The sequence below is a fragment of the Maylandia zebra genome, linkage group LG5 (genome assembly GCF_041146795.1).
Source record: "Maylandia zebra isolate NMK-2024a linkage group LG5, Mzebra_GT3a, whole genome shotgun sequence".
Lineage (NCBI taxonomy): Eukaryota > Metazoa > Chordata > Actinopteri > Cichliformes > Cichlidae > Maylandia > Maylandia zebra.
In genome coordinates this window covers 13,635,876-13,660,788 of record NC_135171.1, presented here as the reverse complement: position 1 = coordinate 13,660,788, position 24,913 = coordinate 13,635,876, and the positions used below count along the sequence as shown (strand labels likewise).

The following is a 24,913-nucleotide window of genomic DNA, read 5'->3' as shown; positions in this document are numbered from 1 at the left end:
AAAAGCCTCTTGTAGTTTCTGACAGGTCTTCACTTTTTAATTCCAAGAGCATAAAAAGACTGTAAAGTAAAGTTCCACACAAGAACCTCCTTCCTTCAGCCAAAACAATGAAGACGAGATGTGGAAGATCTTGGAGTGACCTAGCCAGTCTCCAGACCTCAGGCCTGTAAAAAATAAAGTTTCGAGTTTCCAGGCGGCAGCCAAGATACCTAAAGGATTTAGAGACATCTTTCCCCATCTCACAATGCTGTGATTGCAGCCATTCTCCAGCTTTCTGTGAATGGTACTCTTGCCCGTTAATCTGTAGTCTTTGATCAATGGTCTTTGAAAAGTGTTTGTTGATCAATGGTCATGACAATTTGCATATTAATAATCAAGGAACTGACCTCACAGCCCATTGTTCATTTAGTGGCCTCGTTTGAGTCATTGTGTAAAGGTACTGTTTATATGGCTGGACAAACCTGCAGTCAGCTGTGACTGAAGAAGTCACTTGAATGAGTGATGAAACGTTTCTCCCACTGAAAACGTTACGTCCAGATGAACAGAATCAACTTTTTCGGATTACTTTCTTGAAACAGTTGGTGTCGATTTTATTGTCACTTTGCTAAGTCTTTAATTAAGTGTCGATGGGATTCACTCTCCCAAACATCCACAAACTAGCAAATATTATCTTTGCGGTTCACAGCCACCTCACAGCCTCCTGGACATTGAGCTCAGGGCAGCTGACCAATATAGGAAAACACACAGATACGTGTCCCTCCCACAGGACACTGAGAGTTTTGCTCTGCACTGAAGTCAGCCAGTGTTCAGTCAGAGTTTGGTCATGTCTGGACTGTTGGGTGTTCGCCTGCTGCTGCTGTGGGGCTGCGCCTGCCTCTGGCTGAGCAGCTCAGCCTCAGGAGCTCTGGTCATCTCCAGGCACGATGAAGCCATACAGGTAACGTCAAACACTTTTGTGATATGAAACTGAAATAACTTTGTGGCATGATTTTGACAGCGCTGACTTCAGAAAGTAGTTCTATGATTTTTTTTTTTTTAACCCAAAACCCTTAAACACCAACTGTGTCTGAGTTTTTTGTAAGCTTTTTCTTAAAACTTACTTCGTGTAATCTCCGTAATATCCTGTGTGTGTATTTCAGGAAAGAAGAGGAGCTGCCAGATCACTGCAGGTACTTGGAAAACTATTCACACATAGTCTCTTTGTATTAGTGAAAACATCTCATTAGTTTTTAATCACTGCTAAAATTCAGTTTCTGATACTGCGTCATAACAGCTCAACTTCAACATAACACAGATCACACTATTTTTAAAGATATATCTGCTGGTAAACCAATAACTACATAAACATGCAGTGGAAATTAAGAGCTTAGTGCAGCCTTATTATTTTTTAATGTGAATCCATCGCTCTTTGTTCTTACAGAAAAGAAGTACAAATGAAGTAATGGTAAGAAATGTATCCATTCATATTCCTGGTGATGATAATGGTGATGAGAGATAATAGTTTTAATTCAGATTAAAAAATCAGATTCATAGAGAGAAACCCATTTTTATCTTCTTACATTTTCTTCTGTCTCTCTGTCTCAGGTGGAGGTGCACAGTGTGACAGTGGACTGCACTGTGACCTCTCGTTTTGCCCACACTGTCATGACCTCCAAGGCGTTCAACAAAGCAAACTCGTCACAGGAAATCTTTTTTGAAGTGGAGCTGCCCAAGACTGCTTTCATCACAAACTTCAGCATGTTAGTCTGTTTCCTCTCTAATCATTCTGACAGTTTTATAGGCCAGTCCTTCATTTCACAACTGTGCTCCAAAGCTGAATTTCTCACTATCTTGGTGTCAATTTATGTGCTTTAACATCCCTCATGTCTATCTCCATCTTTCACATCCACAGGGAAATTGAGGGTCAGGTGTATGTTGGAGAGGTGAAGGAGAAGGAGAAAGCTAAGAAACAGTACGAGAAGGCTGTTTCCTCTGGACAGACTGCTGGACTCGTCAAGTGAGTCGTCCAAATGAACCAGAAACACAGATCGTGTAAATTCACTGGAGAAGCTGTCAGATATCTCTGCGACATTTTTGTTGTTGTTATTTCCAGGGCTTCTGGAAGAAAGATGGAGAAGTTTTCAGTCTCTGTCAATATTGCAGCTGAAAGCAACGTGACCTTTGTCCTGACATATGAGGAGCTCCTTCAGAGGAAACTGGGCCGATATGAGCTTTTGACCAGAGTCAAACCCAAAACACTGGTTCAGGACTTTCAGGTGAATCCATGTTTGATTAGATTCCCTACTTAGGGTGTCCCAAAAAATGTATTCTTTGTATCTGGCTGTAGTGCTTTCAGTGGGAGAAACGTTTTGTTATTGTGCAAAGATACATTTTGATGATTGACAAAACATTTCTCCCACTGAAAGCACTACAGCCAGATACTGTTTATAAGGTTGGACAAACATGCAGTCAGCTGAAACTGATGAAGTGACTTGGATGAGTGACAAAATGTTTCTTGCACTGAAAACAGTTACATCCACATGAACAGAGTCCACAAATCAACTTTTTGGGATTTCCTTACCTGGATGATTGAGCATGCATCAAGACATTTTAACCCCCATAGGGTGATTTCCTGATTTACATTAGAAATGATCTCTTGTCTCCATGTTTGCCTTTGTGGAAACAGATTGTGACAAACATCTATGAGCCTCAGGGCATTTCTTATGTTGACGCCCATGCAACCTTCCTCTCGAATGAGCTGCTCCCTCTGGTGGAGAAAACTGTCACAGACAGAAAGGTACCTTCATACAATTGATGATCATCTATAATAAACTTTCTAATTACTGCACCCCACTTTATTGCACGGTTGAATCTCAGTTGGGATCATAATTGTGTATGTATTATTCCCTTTTCAGGCACACATCTCCTTCTCACCAACCATGGAGCAGCAGAGGAAGTGTCCAGGTTGTGATGGAACACTTATTGATGGAGATTTTATTGTCAGCTATGATGTGAAGCGAGAGAAGAACCTTGGGGACATACAGGTCAGTGAAAGCTTCAAGTACTGAATAAGATCAAATTGAAAAAGTGATTTATTACACCATTGTTTTAAAATTCATTACTTTTTGGAATCTGTCTCTTCTTCAGATTGTAAATGGATACTTTGTGCACTTCTTTGCTCCTGAATTACCTAAACTCCCAAAGAATGTGGTCTTTGTAATTGATATAAGTGGATCAATGAGTGGAAGAAAGATGGAGCAGGTAAGAAGTTGTTCTGACCCCTGATGTGCTTCTAATATGTCAAAGTTCACGTGGACACACGTCATCCTCTGACTCTTTGTAGACAAGAGAAGCTATGCTGGCCATTCTTCAACAAGTCCATGAAGACGACCACTTTGCCATCATCCTGTTTGATTCTGTTATTGAAACCTGGAAGGATTCACTTACCAAAGCAACAAAGGAAAACATAACTGAAGCCATGGATTACATCAGAAGAATGCGTAGCAGAGGAAGTAAGAAATACAAAAACCAAGCAAACAAAACAAAAAAACAAACACCTAACAGCACAAAAACATTAATAGTTTATGCATTTTAAAACATGAATTGTGTTTTTCTTTTAGCAACCAATATTAATGATGCAGTGTTGACTGCTGTACACATGCTGGTCAAAGACAGACAGATGGAGAGGCTACCAGATAGAAGTGCTGATATGATTATATTACTGACTGATGGAATGCCAAATGAGGGTAAGTATGTAGAGTGCAAACATACCATAGGCTAGATTATGTTTGTTCAGCATTTAACATTTAACATTACATTGCATTTAGCATTTTTTTCTTTATGTTTTGCATGCATGCATTTGTAGGAGAGAGCAACACTGGCAAGATCCAGGAGAATATGCGTACAGCTATTGGGGGAAACATGTCTCTGTACTGCCTTGGATTTGGAAATAATGTGGATTATTCCTTCCTGGATGTGATGAGCAAACAAAACAAAGGCCTGGCCCGCAGAATCTTTGAAGCTTCAGATGCTGCTGCTCAGCTCCAGGTGCGAGTTCCTCTTCCACACTAATATGTGTAGCTCCCTTATTTAGAAACCTTTAGATAATAACTTCTTCCACAGTGTAACCTCGTGTGCTTTATTCAAGCATACTTTCTGCTAAATCACCTGCAAATTATAATTAGAATAAATGCAGCCTGTTTGTAGTTTTGGAAACCAGAATCACTGAGTTGGAGTCCCAGCTCCAGACCCTTGAAAATCCTGCAGCTAGCCAGAGCCCTGTAGTCCATGTGGGCTTAGCCATCGTTAACTGCCTCCCCGGGCGGTTTGTACAGAGTAGCCAATAAATCAGGCCAGCTGGGTAACAGTAAGCAGGAAGTCCATATTGTCCCATTCACCAAACAACCATAGTGTGAATTATTTTGCCTCACGTGGTGAGGAAAATATTCTCGTTATTGGCAACTGTTTTGAGATGCGTGAAACTAGAGACACCAGCGACCATTGTCTTCCAGTTAGAGTCGGGTGGACTGATCCAAATATTGATAATATTGATAACAACACTAACAGTGTTATCAGAGTGATATTTGAATTTGTTTCTTCATTAAAAGGTTGAGTGTGTTGCATCTGAAAACAAACAGATCTACGCAAACACCTCTCCTCTCCTGCAGCGCACTTTGCCCTACCCCCCTCTCTCCTTAGTTGTCCCATTCAGATAATATATACAGCCCACAACAGCCCACAACAACACAGACAGTTTGAATTCATTTGAAAGCCTGACTCTTAGCCAACACAATGCAGAGCCGCTACCTAAACTCTCACAGAGGTTGATTATCTGATAGATTGTCACTGGATATGACTCTGAATACTCTGGCTCCCCTGCAGTGTTGGGCAAGTTACTTTCAAAAAGTAAATAGTTATAGTTACTAGTTATTTCTTCAAAAAGTAATTGAGTTAGTAACTGAGTTGCAATATTATAGAAGTAACTAATTACTGGGAAAAGTAACTATTGTGTAAATAAATAAAAAAAGTCTAACCCCCTTGGGGCGAGAGTATAATTGCTGTTATTTTACCTCTACAGTTCACCTTTAAAAACTACAGTGGGGCAAAAAAGTATTTAGTCAGCCACCGATTGTACAAGTTCCCCCGCCTAAAATGATGACAGAGGTCAGTAATTTGCACCAGAGGTACACTTCAACTGTGAGAGACAGAATGTGAAAAAAAAATCCATGAATCCACATGGTAGGATTTGTAAAGAATTTATTCGTAAATCAGGGTGGAAAATAAGTATTTGGTCAATAACAAAAATACAACTCAATACTTTGTAACATAACCTTTGTTGGCAATAACAGAGGTCAAACGTTTACTATAGGTCTTTACCAGGTTTGCACACACAGTAGCTGGTATTTTGGCCCATTCCTCCATGCAGATCTTCTCGAGAGCAGTGATGTTTTGGGGCTGTCGCCGAGCAACACAGACTTTCAACTCCCGCCACAGATTTTCTATGGGGTTGAGGTCTGGAGACTGGCTAGGCCACTCCAGGACTTTCAAATGCTTCTTACGGAGCCCCTCCTTTGTTGCCCGGGCGGTGTGTTTTGGATCATTGTCATGTTGGAAGACCCAGCCTCGTTTCATCTTCAAAGTTCTCACTGATGGAAGGAGGTTTTGGCTCAAAATCTCACGATACATGGCCCCATTCATTCTGTCCTTAACACGGATCAGTCGTCCTGTCCCCTTGGCAGAAAAACAGCCCCATAGCATGATGTTTCCACCCCCATGCTTCACAGTAGGTATGGTGTTCTTGGGATGCAACTCAGTATTCTTCGTCCTCCAAACACGACGAGTTGAGTTTATACCACAAAGTTCTACTTTGGTTTCATCTGACCACATGACATTCTCCCAATCCTCTGCTGTATCATCCATGTGCTCTCTGGCAAACTTCAGACGGGCCTGGACATGCACTGGCTTCAGCAGCGGAACACGTCTGGCACTGCGGGATTTGATTCTCTGCCGTTGTAGTGTGTTACTGATGGTGACCTTTGTTACTTTGGTCCCAGCTCTCTGCAGGTCATTCACCAGGTCCCCCCGTGTGGTTCTGGGATCTTTGCTCACCGTTCTCATGATCAGTTTGACCCCACGGGATGAGATCTTGCGTGGAGCCCCAGATCGAGGGAGATTATCAGTGGTCTTGTATGTCTTCCATTTTCTGATGATTGCTCCCACAGTTGATTTTTTCACACCAAGCTGCTTGCCTATTGTAGATTCACTCTTCCCAGTCTGGTGCAGGTCTACAATACTTTTCCTGGTGTCCTTCGAAAGCTCTTTGGTCTTGGCCATGGCGGAGTTTGGAGTCTGACTGTTTGAGGCTGTGGACAGGTGTCTTTGATACAGATGATGAGTTCAAACAGGTGCCATTCATACAGGTAACGAGCGGGGGACAGAAAAGCTTCTTACAGAAGACGTTACAGGTCTGTGAGAGCCAGAGATTTTCCTTGTTTGAGGTGACCAAATACTTATTTTCCACCCTAATTTACGAATAAATTCTTTACAAATCCTACCATGTGGATTCATGGATTTTTTTTTCACATTCTGTCTCTCACAGTTGAAGTGTACCTCTGGTGCAAATTACTGACCTCTGTCATCATTTTAGGCGGGGGAACTTGCACAATCGGTGGCTGACTAAATACTTTTTTGCCCCACTGTATTTATCTTGCCTTGTTTGGTGTCATTCTTTTCAGCACAAATTATTTGTGCCACTCCAAAAAATAATCATATCCACTATAAGATAAAGGAGCACTTCACAAGCCTGATACATCAATGCATGACAGCAGGAGATGTATCACTCCACCTGGAGACTACACTAAACACTAAACACTAACTACACGACACACTAACTACACACTCCAGACACGCTAAACATCACAAATCTCTCACATCTCAAAGCTCTCTCTCTCTCTTTCGTTCTCTCACCGCCTTCACTCCTAAAACATCCCCCTCTCCCTAAAGAACCAAATGCTATGTGACCATACCAGTTTTTTTATTGGTCGACATGGTACATTTTTCCACCAATAGGTGGGGGGGGGGGGGGAATCATAAGCAGAGAGTGCTTGCAAGCGCTGTCCTTAGACAGTAAACGCAACGATAGTATTCTGGAGAAAACACCACATATATTTTATTTTATCATGACTTTTATGAATTTTTTTAATCCTGGCTCTGGTTTTACTTGGCCTATCAACACAATTTATATAGCATTATATAAGATGCTATATGGTATATAGCATCTTGTTTCTATGTGATCTTAAATTGGTCATGTGATTGATGTGAGACATGAGCGAGACAGATAAATATGAAGGCATGCCGGCTCAGACGTCGCCCGGAGGAACCAGGGCACCCTGACGAAAAGTGGGCTACTGGAACAAGGAGGCATCGGTGGGCAAGAGACGAAAACAGGGCGTTGTTGGAATGCTACTACGCAAGTAACCCCGGCGGAAGGGGCTACATGAATAGGATGAGGGACCTATGGATTCTTCGATACCCAACATCCACAATGACGGCGAAACAACTAGTAGCTCAGTGTTCCAACATTCGAAAGAAGGGACTGCTCTCACAGCTGAAGTACCCTCAGAAGGTCTGCTAGATGATGTTAATGCAGCACTACGGACAATACCTACAACCACGATTACCGACACTAACAAGCTGATCTACAATACGGCAACAGTGATCAGTGAGATGCTTGGCTACAAGTTGAACAGCCACAAGGGGCAGTACTCTCCATGGAGAAGGAGGCTAGAGGGCAAGATCAAAGTAGCACGGAGGGAGGTTAGCCAACTAACGGAGTTGCAGAAAGGTGCGACAAAGAAGGTGCATAAGAAATACAGCAAGCTGTCCATACCTGAGGCCTTGGAAACTGCCAAGCAAAGACTCACAGCCTTGGCCAGCCGCTTGAGGAGGTACACCAGAGAGATAGAAGGCAGGAGAATAAACCAGCTGTTCTCCACAGAACCAGCAAAGGTGTACTCTCAGTGGCAAGGGAACAATAATAATAAGAGAACAGCACCACCAAGGCTAGAGACTAGGGCTGAACGATATATTGCATTTGCGATAATATCGCGACATGATCAAGTGCAATTTTCTAACCGCAAAGGCTGCGATTATACTCTGGACATGTCCAAATTCATGGGCTGCATCCTCCTGAGGCCGCATTTGTAGACCGATTACGTCACAGCGACGCGCCGAAGGCTGTCCAAATTACTACCATATCCCAGAATTCATAGCGCGGCCCAGCCAAACTCCAGTTTCCAGCAATGGCGGCCGCTACTAAGTTTTAAAATTACTCATACTAATCTTTCAGGGTCACAAAATAAACCTTTAACATATTTTCAGGCGAGAAAGTAGTTGTGTAAACATCAAATATCTGCTCGGTTTATCAAGATATCCCATATTTGCAAAAGTGCTTCGACGTTTTCAGAGGCGTCTGCTACCCACCAGCTCGACAGCTAGCCGGGAGCTCGAGGGTTACTGATGCGGCCGAGAGCGGCACAACTCCCGGCACATCATTTTCAGATCACCGCGGAGTTTCGCTGCTCGGGTTAAACGTAATATATAAGTCAGTTAGACAACCTAAAAATGTTATTGTTGGGCTTTTTTCAGTGTTTTGTTTGTTCGTGAGTAAATCGGTTTGGCTGAGATTAAAGTTATTAGATTAGATAAAATAAAACTTTATTAATCCCCCGGGTGGGTTCCTCCTTGGTTTTCACACAGCTGACTAAACGTCAAACAGAAAACTTATTAAACAGAAGTATGAGACAGTCGAGAATTTACACCAGTGTCTGGTTATATTTTAGATAGCAAGAAGCAGACGGCCGAGTTTATTAAACTCCACCGAGACAGCGGTGACGCTAATCAGAACTAGACCGTCCAATTTCACGCCTTTAAATTTGAAAGGCGTGTTTGTGTGTGTGTTTATACAATTGCTATTATGTTTGCACTTTATGTGTAATGTTACTGACTGCAGAGATCAGTAAGATGTGTGTATTTTTTATTTATTAGTTTTATTTATTTAATATTATTTTTTAATTTAATGACTGTCTAGTAGTTCACAGATGTCGAAAAACTGAGTGTGGTAAAGCCACTGATTTTTTTTATGTATATTTCTGCAATCTGCACATTGTACTGACTTTCATTTTAATGTTTACACCAGGGTTCCTTGTCAGCACTTTATGCTCAGATGTTTGTAAGCTAAAAATTAACTATTGTGTATGTTCAAATATACTGTTGTGATTGAAGAAGTTAAATAAAAATGTCAGTCATCAATTCATGCATCACCTCATGTCATCATAACAGAGGTCTGTCTTCCAGGAAAGAACAGTTTAAAATTAATGTAATATAGTATTGGCCATACTATATGATGTATTGCTTGTCTTTGTTTAATAATACAGAAGACAAAGACCTTAAAAAATAATCGCATATCGCATCGCAATCGCAATATTGGGGCAAAAAATCGCAATTAGATTATTTTCCATAATCGTTCAGCCCTACTGGAGACGGAGCAATACTGGAAGAGCATATGGGAGAAGGACACAACCCATAACGGCAATGCTCAGTGGCTAGTGGATCTGAGGGCAGACCACAGCGACCTCCCTGAACAGGGTCCAGTAACCATCACAGTGGCAGATATCCAAGAAAGGGTCTCCAGTATGAAGAGTTGGACAGCACCAGGGCCCGACATGGTTCACGCCTATTGGCTAAAGAAGCTGACTGCACTCCACGAGCGTCTGGCAGCACAAATGAACCAGCTGCTAGTTAACGAGAGACATCCGGAATGGCTAACCGAAGGTCGGATGGTCCTGATCCCCAAGGACCCCAAGAAGGGACCGGTCCCCTCCAACTACCGACCAATAACCTGCCTCAGTACTACATGGAAGCTCCTGTCAGGCATCATATCGGCTAAGATGAACAGGCACATGGGTCAATACATGAGCGGGACACAGAAAGGAATTGGCAAGAATACCAGAGGCGCAAAACACCAGCTACTGGTAGACAGAACAGTCAGCCGAGACTGCAAGACCAGACTGACCAACCTGTGCACTGCCTGGATTGATTACAAGAAGGCCTATGACTCAATGCCCCACAGCTGGATACTGGAATGCCTAGAATTGTACAAGATCAATGGGACCCTAAGAGCCTTCATCAGGAACTCAATGGGGATGTGGCGTACAACACTAGAGGCCAACTCCAAGCCCATAGCACAAGTCACCATCAAGTGCGGGATCTACCAAGGAGATGCTCTGTCCCCACTGCTGTTCTGCATAGGCCTGAACCCCCTCAGTGAGATCATTAACAAGACTGGCTACGGATACCGACTACGGATACCGACTACGGATACCGACTACGGAACGGAGCATAGACTCAAAACACAGCTGTTATCCAACTGCAATAACACATCTGAATACTACAAAAAAATGTCCATCACGCCACTCTTGTGTTAATCTATGCACGGTCTGAAGCATGTGTGTGGGAATGTATGTGAATGTTTTACTGTTATATCTTATTAGTATTTTAAGTATTCTATCTATTTTATTTATTGAATTTTATTGTTTTATTTATATTTTGATATTGCTAGGGATGATGCAATGATCGGGGACCATTCTTAATTTCGTTGTTCTCATGACAATGACAATAAAGTTTCTGATTCTGATTCTGATTCAGTTGTCAGCCACCTCCTGTACATGGATGACATCAAGCTGTATGCCAAGAGTGAACGAGACATCGATTCACTGATCCACACTACCAGGCTATACAGCAATGACATTGGAATGTCGTTCGGACTGGAGAAGTGTAGTCGGATGGTAACAAAGAGAGGGAAGGTAGTCAGAACTGAGGGGATTGAACTACCAGAAGGCAACATTGCAGACATAGAGGACAGTTACAAGTACCTGGGGATCCCGCAGGCGAATGGGAAACATGAAGAGGCCGCTAGAAAAGCTGCAACCACCAAGTACCTGCAGAGGGTCAGGCAAGTCCTGAGGAGTCAGCTGAATGGTAAAAACAAGATCCGGGCCATCAACACGTACGCCCTGCCCGTGATCAGGTACCCTGCTGGGGTAATAGGCTGGCCAAAGGAGGAGATAGAAGCCACTGACATAAAGACAAGAAAGCTCCTTACCATGCATGGAGGGTTTCACCCCAAGTCCAGCACCCTGAGGCTGTACGCTAAGCTGAAGGAAGGGGGCCGGGGACTGGTGAGTGTCAGCACCACAGTGGCTGATATCCAGAAATCCTACCAGTGGCTGGACAAAGTTGGACTGAAAGACAGCACAGAGGCACTAATCATGGCAGCACAAGAACAAGCTCTGAGTACAAGATCCATGGAGGCTGGGGTCTATCACACCAGGCAAGACCCCAAGTGCAGGCTGTGTAAAGATGCCCCAGAGACAATCCAGCACATAACAGCAGGGTGCAAGATGCTAGCAGGCAAGGCATACATGGAACGCCATAACCAAGTGGCCGGCATAGTGTACAGGAACATCTGTGCCGAGTATAACCTGGAAGTCCCGAGGTCAAAATGGGAGATGCCCCCAAGGGTGGTGGAGAATGACCGAGCTAAGATCCTGTGGGACTTCCAGATACAGACGGACAAAATGGTGGTGGCTAACCAACCGGACATAGTGGTGGTAGACAAACAGAAGAAGACGGCCGTAGTGATCGATATAGCGGTTCCGAATGACAGCAATATCAGGAAGAAGGAACACGAGAAGCTGGAGAAATACCAAGGGCTCAGAGAAGAATTCGAGAGGATGTGGAGGGTGAAGGTAACGGTGGTCCCCGTGGTAATCGGAGCACTAGGTGCGGTGACTCCCAAGCTAGGCGAGTGGCTCCAGCAGATCCCGGGAATAACATCGGAGATCTCTGTCCAGAAGAGCGCAGTCCTGGGAACAGCTAAGATACTGCGCAGGACCCTCAAGCTCCCAGGCCTCTGGTAGAGGACCCGAGCTTGAAGGATAAACCGCCCGCAGGGGCGTGCTGGGTGTTGGTTTATATATATATATATCTTTCAGCTTAACGAGTAAACCGTCAGCTCGTTCAAACACACGTTAAAGTCCGTTTGGCTCGACACCACCGAACAGAGGCAGCAATATAACATAGCTAACATTAACAGTGTAGTGAATCCTGCTTGTGCCGTGATATTCAGGACCGCAAACTGAGCAGCATTCACTGACTTTCAGCTTGTTGTGTTTGTGGATATATGACTGACTTTAATTATCCACAAAATCGTCAGATTCTCTGTAAGATTAAGGTCAACTATCGAACGGCGTATAAAGTATAGGCTTTAAAACAAAGTAAACGCTAAAAGTACAAACATCGCTAATGTCACATAACTTTGCCGGCATGTGGCCAACAGTAATGTTTTAATGTTCTTCATTATTAAACATTTGCACATAAATAAGTGACATAATATTCAGAACTAACTTTTGAAAGCTGTAGATAACAGCAATGTTATGTTTGTCCATACTGCCTCCTGTTGCTGCCGTTACGGAGAGTTTCAGCAGGTGTCGCTGTGGTTCTCTCTAGATGTTATGTGTACTTCCTAAAAACGAGTGTACGGACGTTCATGTTGGCTGATAATAAACGCCTGGCATACAGTTACAGCGGACTGGTTATTATAAGCAAAACCTACATGGTGTCAGAAGTGGGATATATTAGAAAGCCTGCACAGTCCAAGAAGAAAAGCGGAGCCGGTAAGGACGACGAAAAAAGCAATCACCGCACAACATGGCGGACGGATTCCGGCGCCCAGATCCTCTCATCTTTGACGGCAACGTCGCTGAAAACTGGCGTAAGTTCGAGCGCGAATATGACATCTTTATCGCCGCTGCCCACAGTGACAAAAATGCTAAGACTAAGGCCTATATACTCCTCAATCTGGCGGGACCAGAGGCCATTGAAAGAGAGCGATCATTCACGTATGCCCCCGCAGTCATATCAGCTGAAGGCATAGTAGAAGTCGCCGCGGAATCGAGGGAAGACCCCGCATGCCTAAAGAGAAAGTTCAGGGAAATCTGCAACCCAGAGACCAATGTCATAATGGAGAGGCATAACTTTAACAAAAGACAACAGAAACCCGGTGAAACCATTGAAGCATACGTGAGCACGTTAAAGAACATGGCCAGAACCTGCAGCTTTGGTGCACTACAAGACGAGTTAATCAGAGACAGATTAGTATGTGGTATAACCAGTGACAGCGTCAGACGTTCCCTTCTTAAAGAGACGGAACTCACTCTTGCCAAGGCGGTGCGTATATGCCAAATAAGCGAACTCACAGATCAACATAGCAAAGCCCTCTCTACACCAAAGCATATTACATCTGCTAGTGTGGACACTGTACAGATTAAACATGGCAAGTTCAAAAGGAAAATAAATAAACCTCTAACGAACATTCAAAATTGCAGAAACTGTGGTGGTTCGCATCCAGCCAAAAGGGAGCAATGTCCTGCTTTCGGACAACAGTGTCACGTCTGCAAAAAATACAATCATTACAAAAAACAATGCAGATCAGCAAAACCACATCACAGAGGCAAACAAGTGAACCAAATTTCAGAGGATGCTGACCCAGACAGTGATGAGACATTTTGCATTGAGCACCTAACAATGGAGGGTGAGAACAATCACAACAAAGAAGGATACTGCACAGTCAAAGTTTCTGATAAGGCCCTCAAACTAAAAGTAGACACTGGGGCAAAATGTAACGTAATCTCACTAGACACTTACAGAAAGATCGGCAACAACGAAACCCTATTCAAGTCACAAAAACAGGTAAATCTTGTTGCTTTCGGAGGCACGAAGATCAAGACCACAGGCACAGTTACTCTCAAGTGCAAGCTAGCTGGACAGTTATATGACCTGCAATTCCAAGTTGTAAAACACGATGTGCAACCCATCATCGGATTAAAGGACAGCGTGCGAATGAAACTGGTTAGTTTCAGCAAGGAAGTCTACCAAGTTGACACAGATCAGGATGAGACACTAGCGCAGAAAGTGTTTCATGAATACACAGACCTGTTTAAAGATGAAGTCGGTGACTTACCTATAACTTACTCAATGAAACTCACTCCAAACGTGTCACCTGTCGTCAACCCTCCAAGACGCGTTCCTGTTCCTATGCAGAAAAGAGTTAAAGAGGAACTTCAAAGAATGCAGGCCCTGGGAGTAATTGAACCAGTGGAGGAGCCCACGGAATGGGTATCTAACATGGTCGCAACACACAAAAAGAATACAGATGATGTTCGTATCTGCATTGATCCAAGGGATCTGAACAAGGCACTAATGCGACCTCACCATCCCATGCGAACTGTGGAGGAAGTAGCTGCTCAGATGTCGGGAGCAACCATCTTCTCAGTTCTGGATGCAAAGAGCTCCTTCTGGCAAATCAAACTAGATCCTGCCTCATCTCTTCTCACTACGTTTGCAACACCTTTCGGCAGATTCAAATTCCTGAGGATGCCCTTTGGCATCAACACCGCTTCTGAAGTCTTCCAGAGAGCCATGGAACAAATATTCATGGGATATCCATGCGCAGTGATAGTGGATGACATCATAGTGGGAGGCAAAGGAATAGAGGAGCATGACAAAAATTTAAAAAAGGTTCTGGAGCGAGCCAGACAAGTAAAACTCAAACTGAATCCAAAAAAGTGCAAGTTCAGACTTAAAGAAGTGAGCTACGTGGGACACATATTCACTGACGAAGGACTAAAAGCAGATCCAACTAAAATCTCCGCGATCAATGAAATGCCACCACCAGAGGACAAGACGTCTCTCCAACGTTTCCTGGGAATGATCAACTACCTGGGCAAGTTCATCCCAAACTTAAGTGAACTGTCGGCACCACTTCGTCAGTTGCTTCACAAGGATGTGGTGTGGAGCTGGACTCAACATCAGCAGGATGCTTTCAACAAACTTAAAGCATGCCTCACTAGCCCACCAGTACTTCAATACTATGACATGCACAAGCCAGTGACTCTCACATGTGACGCTTCCCAGCATGGTCTGGGGGCTGCATGCCTTCAGGACGACAAACCTGTGGCATATGCATCAAGAACTTTAACTCCAACGGAGAGAAGGTACGCTCAGATAGAGAAGGAGTTACTAGCTGTAGTGTTCGCATGTTACAGGTTTTACGACTACATCTACGGAAAGCCAGTGGTGATTGAAACTGACCATCAGCCTTTGGTCACAATCCAAAACAAACCTTTCCACACAGTCCCGGCACGGCTACAGCGCATGATGCTACGATTACAAAAGTTCAACTTGACTCTGGTGTACAAGAAAGGCAAACACCTTTACATCGCAGACACACTCTCTCGCACACCAACGCTGGATGAGCAACCTCTAAAGGAAGAGGGGCGCGACTTCGAGGTAATGTCACTTCAGCTCATCTCACCAAAACGCCTACAAGAGCTCACCGAACACACCTCGAAGGACGCTACCCTACAGACACTTGCTCGCTACATCCAGCAGGGGTGGCCAAAACAAGCAAGTAGTGTGCCTATAGAAATAAAACCATTCTTCAGCTACCACGATGAACTAATCATCGACAACAATGTCATTATGAAAGGCAACAGAGCCATCGTTCCAGCATCACTACATGAAACCTATCTGCAGGAACTACACAAGGGACATCCAGGCATGGAGTCTACAAAAAGGAGAGCAAGGGACAGCGTATTCTGGCTGACAATAAACTCTGACATTGAGAACAAAGTCAAATCATGCAGCATTTGCAACAGTCTAAAGCCTCACCAACAAAAACAACCCCTGAAACTACACCAAATTCCTGATCTTCCCTGGTCCATCACAGCCACAGACTTATTCGAATGGGACAATCGCCACTACCTTGTGCTCATGGATTCATATTCTGGATGGTTTGAAATAGATAAACTTGAAAACCTAACATCGGCCTCAGTCATTAACAAACTCAAACACCACTTCTCAGTACATGGGATACCACAGAAACTGTACTCAGACAATGGCACCCAGTTTACCAGCCAGACCTTTCGTGAGTTTGCCACACACTGGGAGTTCATACACGTCACAAGCAGCCCTGAGTTCCCTCAGTCAAATGGACTCAGTGAAAGAGCTGTCCGGAGTGCTAAAAGACTCCTTGAAACATCAAAAAGAGATGGAACTGATTTCTATTTGAACCTGTTACATCTACGCAACACGCCACGAGACAACATTCTTGGCTCACCAGCACAGAGGCTGCTATCAAGACGAACGCGGTCAACCCTTCCTGTGTGCAAAAAACTGCTAACACCAACAGCAAAAGTGACAACCACTATCAAAACTCAACTCACAAAAAAGCGTAAAACTCAAAAACAGCACTACGACAAGTCCAGCAAGCTGCTCAGTCCATTAACACCAAACGAGGTGGTGAGATTACAAACACAGAGAGGACATGACAAGATTGGAGTTGTAAGTAAAGTATGTGCTGAACCTCGCTCATATGTCGTTGAGTCGGGTGGAAAAGAATACAGGCGCAACAGACAACATCTTCTGCCTGTGAGCGAGCCTCAACCCGAAAAGCTCGCTACAACACAAGATGAACTGGACTCATCTCGACGAGCGGATGAAACTGAACCTAATAAAACACAAACCAACAAACATGAAACAGTTCAACTCAACCCACCACAACATGGCACAAAACAGTCAGAACAGGTGATAACACCTACAAAATGCCAAGTACGCTCTGATGACAACTTGTACCGAACCAGATCTGGTAGAGTGTCTAAACCGAATAGTAAATACGTGGATTAAAAGCACACCGGTGCTGTATTTTCTGTTTTGAAATGTGTTTTATCTCGTGTTATGTTGTTGCATATTTGTCGCAGTTATGACAATGATTACTGTGAATTTCATTTGATATTTGAAGCCTCATTTTGTTGTGTAATCCATAACCTGATAAGTTCTTCCATCACGGTGGTGTTGTTTGATTTGGGTTTGCCTGAAAAGTGCAAAATTAAGAAGAAGAAAAAAAAACTGAAAAGGGGGATGTAGATAACAGCAATGTTATGTTTGTCCATACTGCCTCCTGTTGCTGCCGTTACGGAGAGTTCCAGCAGGTGTCGCTGTGGTTCTCTCTAGATGTTATGTGTACTTCCTAAAAACGAGTGTACGGACGTTCATGTTGGCTGATAATAAACGCCTGGCATACAGTTACAGCGGACTGGTTATTATAAGCAAAACCTACAAAAGCTTACTCTTTGGCCGCCCCGCTTCCACTTCTTTGAAGTGTCTCCCAGTCCCAGTGCACTTGTTAGCATGTTTTGGTTCGTGCAACTGGTCTGTCGGGTTATTGTCTCCCCAGAAACATTTCCGTTGTGTCTTGTGTGCTTTTGCAGGTGTTTTTCTTTTTGCAGTGTTTTTCTTTTTGCAGCATTTTTCTTTTTACAGCGATTTTCTTTTTGCAGCGTTTTTCTTTTTGCAGCATTTTTCTTTTTGCAGCGTTTTTCTTTTTGCAGTGTTTTTCTTTTTGCAGCATTTTTCTTTTTGCAGCATTTTTCTTTTTGCATCGTTTTTCTTTTTGCAGCATTTTTCTTTTTGCAAGTGTTTTTCTTTTTGCAAGTGTTTTTCTTTTTGCAGCATTTTTCTTTTTGCAGCGTTTTTCTTTTTGCAGCATTTTTCTTTTTGCAAGTGTTTTTCTTTTTGCAAGTGTTTTTCTTTTTGCAGCATTTTTCTTTTTGCAAGTGTTTTTCTTTTTGCAGCGATTTTCTTTTTGCAGCATTTTTCTTTTTGCAGCGTTTTTCTTTTTGCAGCATTTTTCTTTTTGCAAGTGTTTTTCTTTTTGCAAGTGTTTTTCTTTTTGCAAGTGTTTTTCTTTTTGCAGCGTTTTTCTTTTTGCAGCGTTTTTCTTTTTGCAGCATTTTTCTTTTTGCAAGTGTTTTTCTTTTTGCAAGTGTTTTTCTTTTTGCAGCATTTTTCTTTTTGCAGCGTTTTTCTTTTTGCAGCATTTTTCTTTTTGCAAGTGTTTTTCTTTTTGCAAGTGTTTTTCTTTTTGCAGCATTTTTCTTTTTGCAAGTGTTTTTCTTTTTGCAGCATTTTTCTTTTTGCAGCGATTTTCTTTTTGCAGCATTTTTCTTTTTGCAGCGTTTTTCTTTTTGCAGCATTTTTCTTTTTGCAAGTGTTTTTCTTTTTGCAAGTGTTTTTCTTTTTGCAGCATTTTTCTTATTGCAGCATTTTTCTTTTGGCAGCATTTTTCTTTTTGCAAGTGTTTTCTGAAGTTGCAGTCCATTTGGCCTCTCAGGGCCACCATAGCTTCAGCCTTCTTCTGTGTGTTGAAAAATAGTAAGGCGTCTGCACTGCATTTTCTTCTTAGTAACAGTAACGACATTGTAATGACAGAAATAGTAATTAGTTAGATTACTAATTGCTGAAAAAAGTAACACCGTTACTTGCCATCACCAGTGTGTGAATGTGTGTGTGAATGGGTGGATGACTGGATATGTAAAGCGCTTTGGGGTCCTTAGGGACTAGTAAAGCGCTATATAAATACAGGCCATTTACCATTTACCATTTTAATGGCATTATTACCATCACTGCTCCCTGGGGCAGTCCTAGCCTGTTTGGTGCTCTGGGCAAACACTCCCTCTGCCACCCCCTGACACACACACACACACACACACACACACACACACACACACACACACACACACACAAAACATATTAAGGATTATACATTAACATATCTTATTGTGAAAACTGATGATGGAAACGTACTGAAATTAACAAGATAAATATTTTATATAGTGAGAGAGAGAGAGACTATGCAAATGGCTAACAAGCAGTCATTATAATTCGTCATGCATTGAGAATAGCAGACAAATCAACATTACAGCTCTTCCAATTAATGGCTAATTAATATTGTGCTGAAAACAGTCCAAAAGAGTCAATAAACCACATCAGTGTCTACTGTCTGCCTACTGCTTACGATCATAGCCAAGTGGCTAAGAAAGGTAAACAGAAGTTGTCCCAATCCCTACTAATGAATGCTATCTTGTTTCAGGATACATGTCATACATAATACCTGCTATTATCCAAAGACACATCTGCTTGCCTGTATCTTTTGCTCGTTTCTCTCTTCTTTTCTCTTTTTTTTCTAAGCTGAGGACCTGATGGCTTTGAACTTTTCTTTTCCATCTTCCATCAGTAATTTTGCACTCCAGTATCAACACCCAACCCTACAACATAAACTTGGACAAACTACCGAAATGCGTTGACAGAGACATGCCAGCGATTTTGAGTCATTCTGCGCTCCAGATGGATTAATTGCGTTAAAAATTTTAAATGTGTTAATCGTGATGAGGGCGTTAACGTTGACAGCCCTGATTTGTTTGGTTTTCAATTTAGTTTTATTTTGCAAGCTGGTTTTAGGTGCCGCATTAGCCAGCCAGAGAGTACTCTGCCATTCCACCCCTCTCCTCCCTGTGCAGCAAGGAGCAGGCACCTCATAAATGGAGGGCACCCTTACTCCTCGCAAATAGACATGTGCCTATGCAATCTCCAAAATGTGCTGGCATGATGTCAAGGCAGGATGGGTGCAAGCAACTTTTTTTTGCAGATGCCATGATGCCGTCCCAACCACGATACCGCCCTGGTCAACAGCCCAAGTCACCCAAATCAAAACCTGCCACTGACTGCTTCCCTGAAAATAGCCTCAAATCAGAAGTACCTCACACCCTATTATAACTCACAAATGCATACCTTACTCAAGAGGAGAAGAACATGGTTTCTCACTAATTAGAAGTTCTTCATTGAGCCTGGAAAAAGAGTTTTTTGCTCTTAAAAGATGCGATTAGAGTATGCTTTAGGTGTCAAATGTACTGCAGTGTAACCGTTTTAAATAAATTCTATCTAATAGACTCTAATTTGTTCATGTAAATGGGGAATCCTCTTCACAAAGATTCGTTATGGAGTTCCGCAGGGTTCTGTGCTCGGACCATTTCTGTTTATATTATACATGGTTCCCTTTGGCAGTAAAACAAGAAGGCATAGTGTACATTTCATTTTCATTTCTATGCAGATGATATCCAGCTTTATCTATCAGTGAAGCCAGATAATACACACTAATTACTTCGGCTGCAGAAAAAAAAAACCCTAAAGCCATAGTTGTTTTTAACCAAGATATGTCCTTAAATGTGCATAATCAACAAATATGCAGGACTGTTTTCTTGCATCTTCGCAATATCTCTGAAATTACAAACATCCTGTTTCAGAATGATGTTGAAAAACTAGTTCATGCATTTCTAACTTCTAAAAAAACTCACTAAAAGCCTTCAGTTGATCCAAAATGGTGCAGTGAGAGTACTGACTAAAAGCCAGTAAGTATTTCTCCCATACTGGCTTTTCTTTATTGGCTTCCTGTTACATCCCAAATCAAATTCAATCTTCATATACAAGGTGTTAAATACTCAGATCCCACCTTCTCTTAAAGACCACCAAAACAAAGTAATGTAGCACCTGAACAGAGCACTTCGCTCTCTTACTTGTGGTTCCCAGGTTATTTAAAAGAAGAGTGGGAGGCAAACCCTTCAGTTTTCAGGGCCCTCTTCTGTGGGTTTGATTTCAGGAGCCAGACAGACATTGTCATGATTTCTTAGATTTTCATTTAAAGCACTGCAGTTATGCCATATTCCTATGAATTACATGCCGTCACTATTTCATGCTGAGTTTACGATAGAAAATTGGAACATGCAAATGTGATAAAGTGTGTGTATTTATTTCAGGGTTTCTACGATGAAGTGGCCAGCCCTCTACTTTTAGAGGTGGACATGCACTATCCTGACAATGCAGTGGATTCTCTGACCACCAGCCACTTTAGCTACTTGTTTAATGGCACAGAGATTGTTGTGGCTGGTCATTTAATGGACAACGACCTTGACAACTTCCTGGTGGAAGTGGTTGGACAGGGGGTGAGGAAAAAAAGAAAAACACAAAAAATGGCAGAAACATTGAGACATTGAGTAGACATAGCCTATATTTATTTGTTTTACTCTGGTTCATATGGATTTTATCTTTTGTTTCTCCTGAAGCTCGAAGAAGACTTCAGAGTCCAGGGTCAAGTGAGTGCTGCAGACTGGGATGTTTTTTACCCAGACGAGGAGTACATCTTTGGAGATTTTACCGAGCGGTTGTGGGCCTACCTCACTATCCAGCAGTTACTGGACAAGAGGTCAGTTTAAATCAGTTCAGTTTGGCTGCTAAGGCACATTGTTCTCATAAGAAATATGGTATGATATATAGTCTTTGATGACACTTGTTCTTTTACCAGGACGCTCATTTTAATCATTTGATGTTCTTTTATAGATTTCCCTGTAGTAATACATATATTTTCCTTCTGGCAGCAAGAGCGGTACACCAGATGAGAAAGCCAACACAACAGCCAAGGCCCTGGATATGTCCCTGCAGTACAGCTTTGTCACCCCTCTCACATCCATGGTTGTTACCAAGCCCGAAACCGAAGACTCGACAAGCAGCCCTCTTATTGCTGACAAGCTGACTGAAGGTACCTGGAGAAAACAGAGTTTAAAAATGTAAAACACTGGACTGGCTTTTCTTAAAGAGACAAAAACTATATTGACTGATGAATCGGAGAGGTGTGTGTGTGTGTGTGTGGTTGTGTGTGTGTGTGTGTGTGGTTGTGTGTGTTTGTCAAGTGTCACTTTGAAATGGCTGCAGTCAAGCTTTACCACAAAAGCAAAGCATGGCTGCAGCTCATTCATGAAGAGAACTGGTGACTGAGTTTACATTTTCCACATATTATTCCCCTTTAGTGAAGTATAAAAGCAGAAGCTGGAGCTCCAGTTTAAAACTGTTATCTGTCTGTTTTTTCTCACAGAGCAAAGACAGCAGGCTGAAAAAATGAGTAAGTGATTTTTTTTTTTAACGATAAATCACAAAAAAGATTTATGGGACAAAGTCAATTTGTTGTATTCGTGTTGATTTGAATTTTATTCTCCCTGTTCAAAGCATATAATTATATACCTGCGCAGTCGTATCCACGGCATTACCAGCCAGCACCCGCATATTTTGGTAAGTACATCATATACAGTTCAGATAGGATAGATTGTGCTCCAGCCATGACGTCTTACTTTGCTGATATTTACAGATCTGCATTAAGAGGCACAGTTAACTAGATAAAATGCCATGGCATCTTTCACAAACATAGGACTTGGTGACTGCTCCACTTTAAATTTGGTGCCACTTTAAATTATTGCTAATTATTATTTCAAGTCCTTCTGCACTAACTGGTCCAAAGATGTGTGGAAATGCTCTTCATTGCTCTCAGATAATGACTAATTTTGGCTTCATCTAAATTTTAGCTTTGTTGGCATGTTTTCAATAGTATGCCAGAAAGATGCCATTTCTTTGAATGAAAAGACATGTTTAGACTCTGGTTAAAATGGATAGATGCAGATGAAACATTAAGGAGAGCAATCTTTTTGGCTCTGAGTAAGGAAAGGCTCACTTGTAGTCCTTTCTTAATATGCTGCTTTTGAATTCCTTTTTATTCTAATGGGGACAGTTTACAAAATGAACCCCATGTTTATAAATTAGTCAGGAAATAGATCACTGAAACCGTGTGCCATTTCCCAAAGATATTGATAAATATAATTTTTTTTTTGAAACCCTGACAAGCCTCCCCCTGCTGGCCATAAGAATGACAGCAGATTTAAGACATCTCCATATTTGCTTCTCTTTTTGGATCCAGAAACTATCTCCATCTTTAATATAGAGCCTGTGATGGACAGATTTTCTTTGAAAACAGTATCAGTGTTTCAAAACACTGACAACAACACTTAAGATTATGTAGCTGGAACTAAAATGAAGTATATGGACGTGGTTCCACCCATGAGTGTGGACTTTTCATGGGTGGAACGTCATGACCTTCATGTTGCTTGTGTGTTTTTCTGCAATATGTATTTATTCCTGTCACACTATTCTGGGGCCCCTGCAGTGGATGGAGATCCTCACTTCATGATAGAGCTACCAGACCGAGGTGATGCTTTGTGTTTCAACATCAACGACAAACCAGGAACCATTTTCAACCTGGTCAGAGACTCAAATTCAGGTCAGCCCCGTGTACACAGCTGTCTTAAGACTTAGGAAATGCAGTCTTAGTGTCGTCGTTGTTTTTCTTCATGTATAATTTTATAGATCGAAAACTTGTACTGATATTTTTTTCCTCAGTTCATACATGAGTTATGCAATATGTGCCAGAAAGTCCAGATATCATGTGACTGACTGGATCCCACTGTCTCCAGGTATTTTGGTGAATGGTGAGATTATTGGAGACAAGAAAACTCCCCCTGATGGGAAAATAAACACCTATTTTTGGCGTTTTGGCATTGTCCACCAGACCCTTGGGGTCAGGCTAGAGGTGAGCACTGAGGACATCTCGCTGTTCCAGGATGGCAAATGGGTCAAACTGCTTTGGTCTGACGCAGCCTCCATTAAAGGATCCAAGTGAGTGATTTCATTGTTAAAGTCACAGCAAAAAAAAAAAAAAAGGTCTACATAGTTTCTCCATCATCCAGGGAGTCTTACGAGTATGCCACATGACAGGTGAGGCAAGGTCTCACAGTGGTTTCTCTTAAAAGGTCTGGTGGTAATGATCCACTGCTTTTTTTCACACTTTGGCTCATGTGATTTTCTGCATGATTAATCATGAGCCAATGATCACCTCCTAAGGCACAACCCTCACTGTGGTTTAAATACCTGGGACTCTCCACCTTTTGGTTTTTGAATCAAAGACGTTTCTTAGATGTGAGATGAAACATTTCCATGAAACTGAAAGAAGTCAGACTGCCTTCTTTTCAAGCTCTTATGATTGATTTTTATTCTTTCTCCTACAGTGTGGATCTTCTTGTGACCAAGGATCGCAGCCTAACTGTAACACTAAGAGATTCAGTTAAGTTTGTGATTTTGCTTCACAAAGTGTGGAAGAAGCACCCATACCACCGGGACTACTTGGGTTTCTACACCCTGGACAGTCACCTCCTGTCCCCTGGTGTTCATGGCCTGCTAGGTACAACATGACACATTTCTTCTCTAAATTTGTGGTTTATCACTGATGATTTTGAAGATGTTTCCATGTTCTATGTTAATGCAATTATTAATAAATAATATTTAACAACAATATAGGACCACTAATCTCTTGCATCAGTAAAACAAATACAGCAAAACTCAAATTATTTAGGTATAATTTACAATTACCAGTTTTGGAAAGGGTCCAAATTCAAATATTTTTATAATTTAAATGGTTTACCATCCTCCAGGTCAGTTCTATCATGGGATTAACTATGAGGTGGCACACTTGCATCCAGGAAAAGTCCCAGAGAAACCAGATGCCACCATGTATGTGAAAGGACAGGAGCTCAATGTAACCAGGTACACTAAAGACTTCAGTCTGGAAGTGTTTGCATGCAAAATGAATTTTAAATGTGTTGTTGCTGTGTTTGTGCTCTCGCAGTGTGAATCTTCTAAATGAAACATCTCTCTCTGTCAACAGAGGCTGGCAGAGGGATTTCAGGAACGATGTGAAGAACGGGGAAAATGTTCCGTGCTGGTTCATTCACAATAATGGGACTGGCCTCATTGACGGACATGTGAGAGACTACATTGTTTCCGGCCTTTTTAAATCTGTTTAAGAAGAGGCCACACGGCCGTACCAGCTGCTGAAATCATCAAAATGCAATTCTTTTAAATAAATATTCAAATCCGCAGGCACTTACAGCACCAATAACCAGCAACCAACACAAGACAGCTTTCATTCATAGTGCTGCATACATAATAATCTCAACAGTGTCAAGTACTTGGAGACTGTCTCAGTGTTTCCTTGTATTAAAATATGTGCAAAACAGTCATTAAAGATGTGCTCAAGATTGGTCAA

General features: G+C 42.2%; 1 protein-coding gene across 1 annotated transcript; it reads left to right on the top strand.

Moving 5' to 3' along the window:
• The first annotated feature begins 783 nt into the window (after positions 1-783).
• LOC112434837 (inter-alpha-trypsin inhibitor heavy chain H3) lies at positions 784-24,913 on the top strand. Its single transcript, XM_024802556.2, has 22 exons — positions 784-937; positions 1,140-1,169; positions 1,421-1,444; positions 1,585-1,739; positions 1,892-1,996; positions 2,093-2,255; positions 2,666-2,776; positions 2,895-3,023; positions 3,127-3,240; positions 3,323-3,491; positions 3,600-3,725; positions 3,845-4,026; positions 20,748-20,933; positions 21,054-21,193; positions 21,366-21,526; positions 21,860-21,886; positions 21,991-22,053; positions 22,979-23,092; positions 23,286-23,487; positions 23,877-24,049; positions 24,300-24,411; positions 24,533-24,913. Exons 1-22 carry the CDS (start codon positions 824-826, stop codon positions 24,669-24,671), a joined length of 2,739 nt encoding a protein of 912 aa, XP_024658324.2. The 5' UTR covers positions 784-823; the 3' UTR covers positions 24,672-24,913.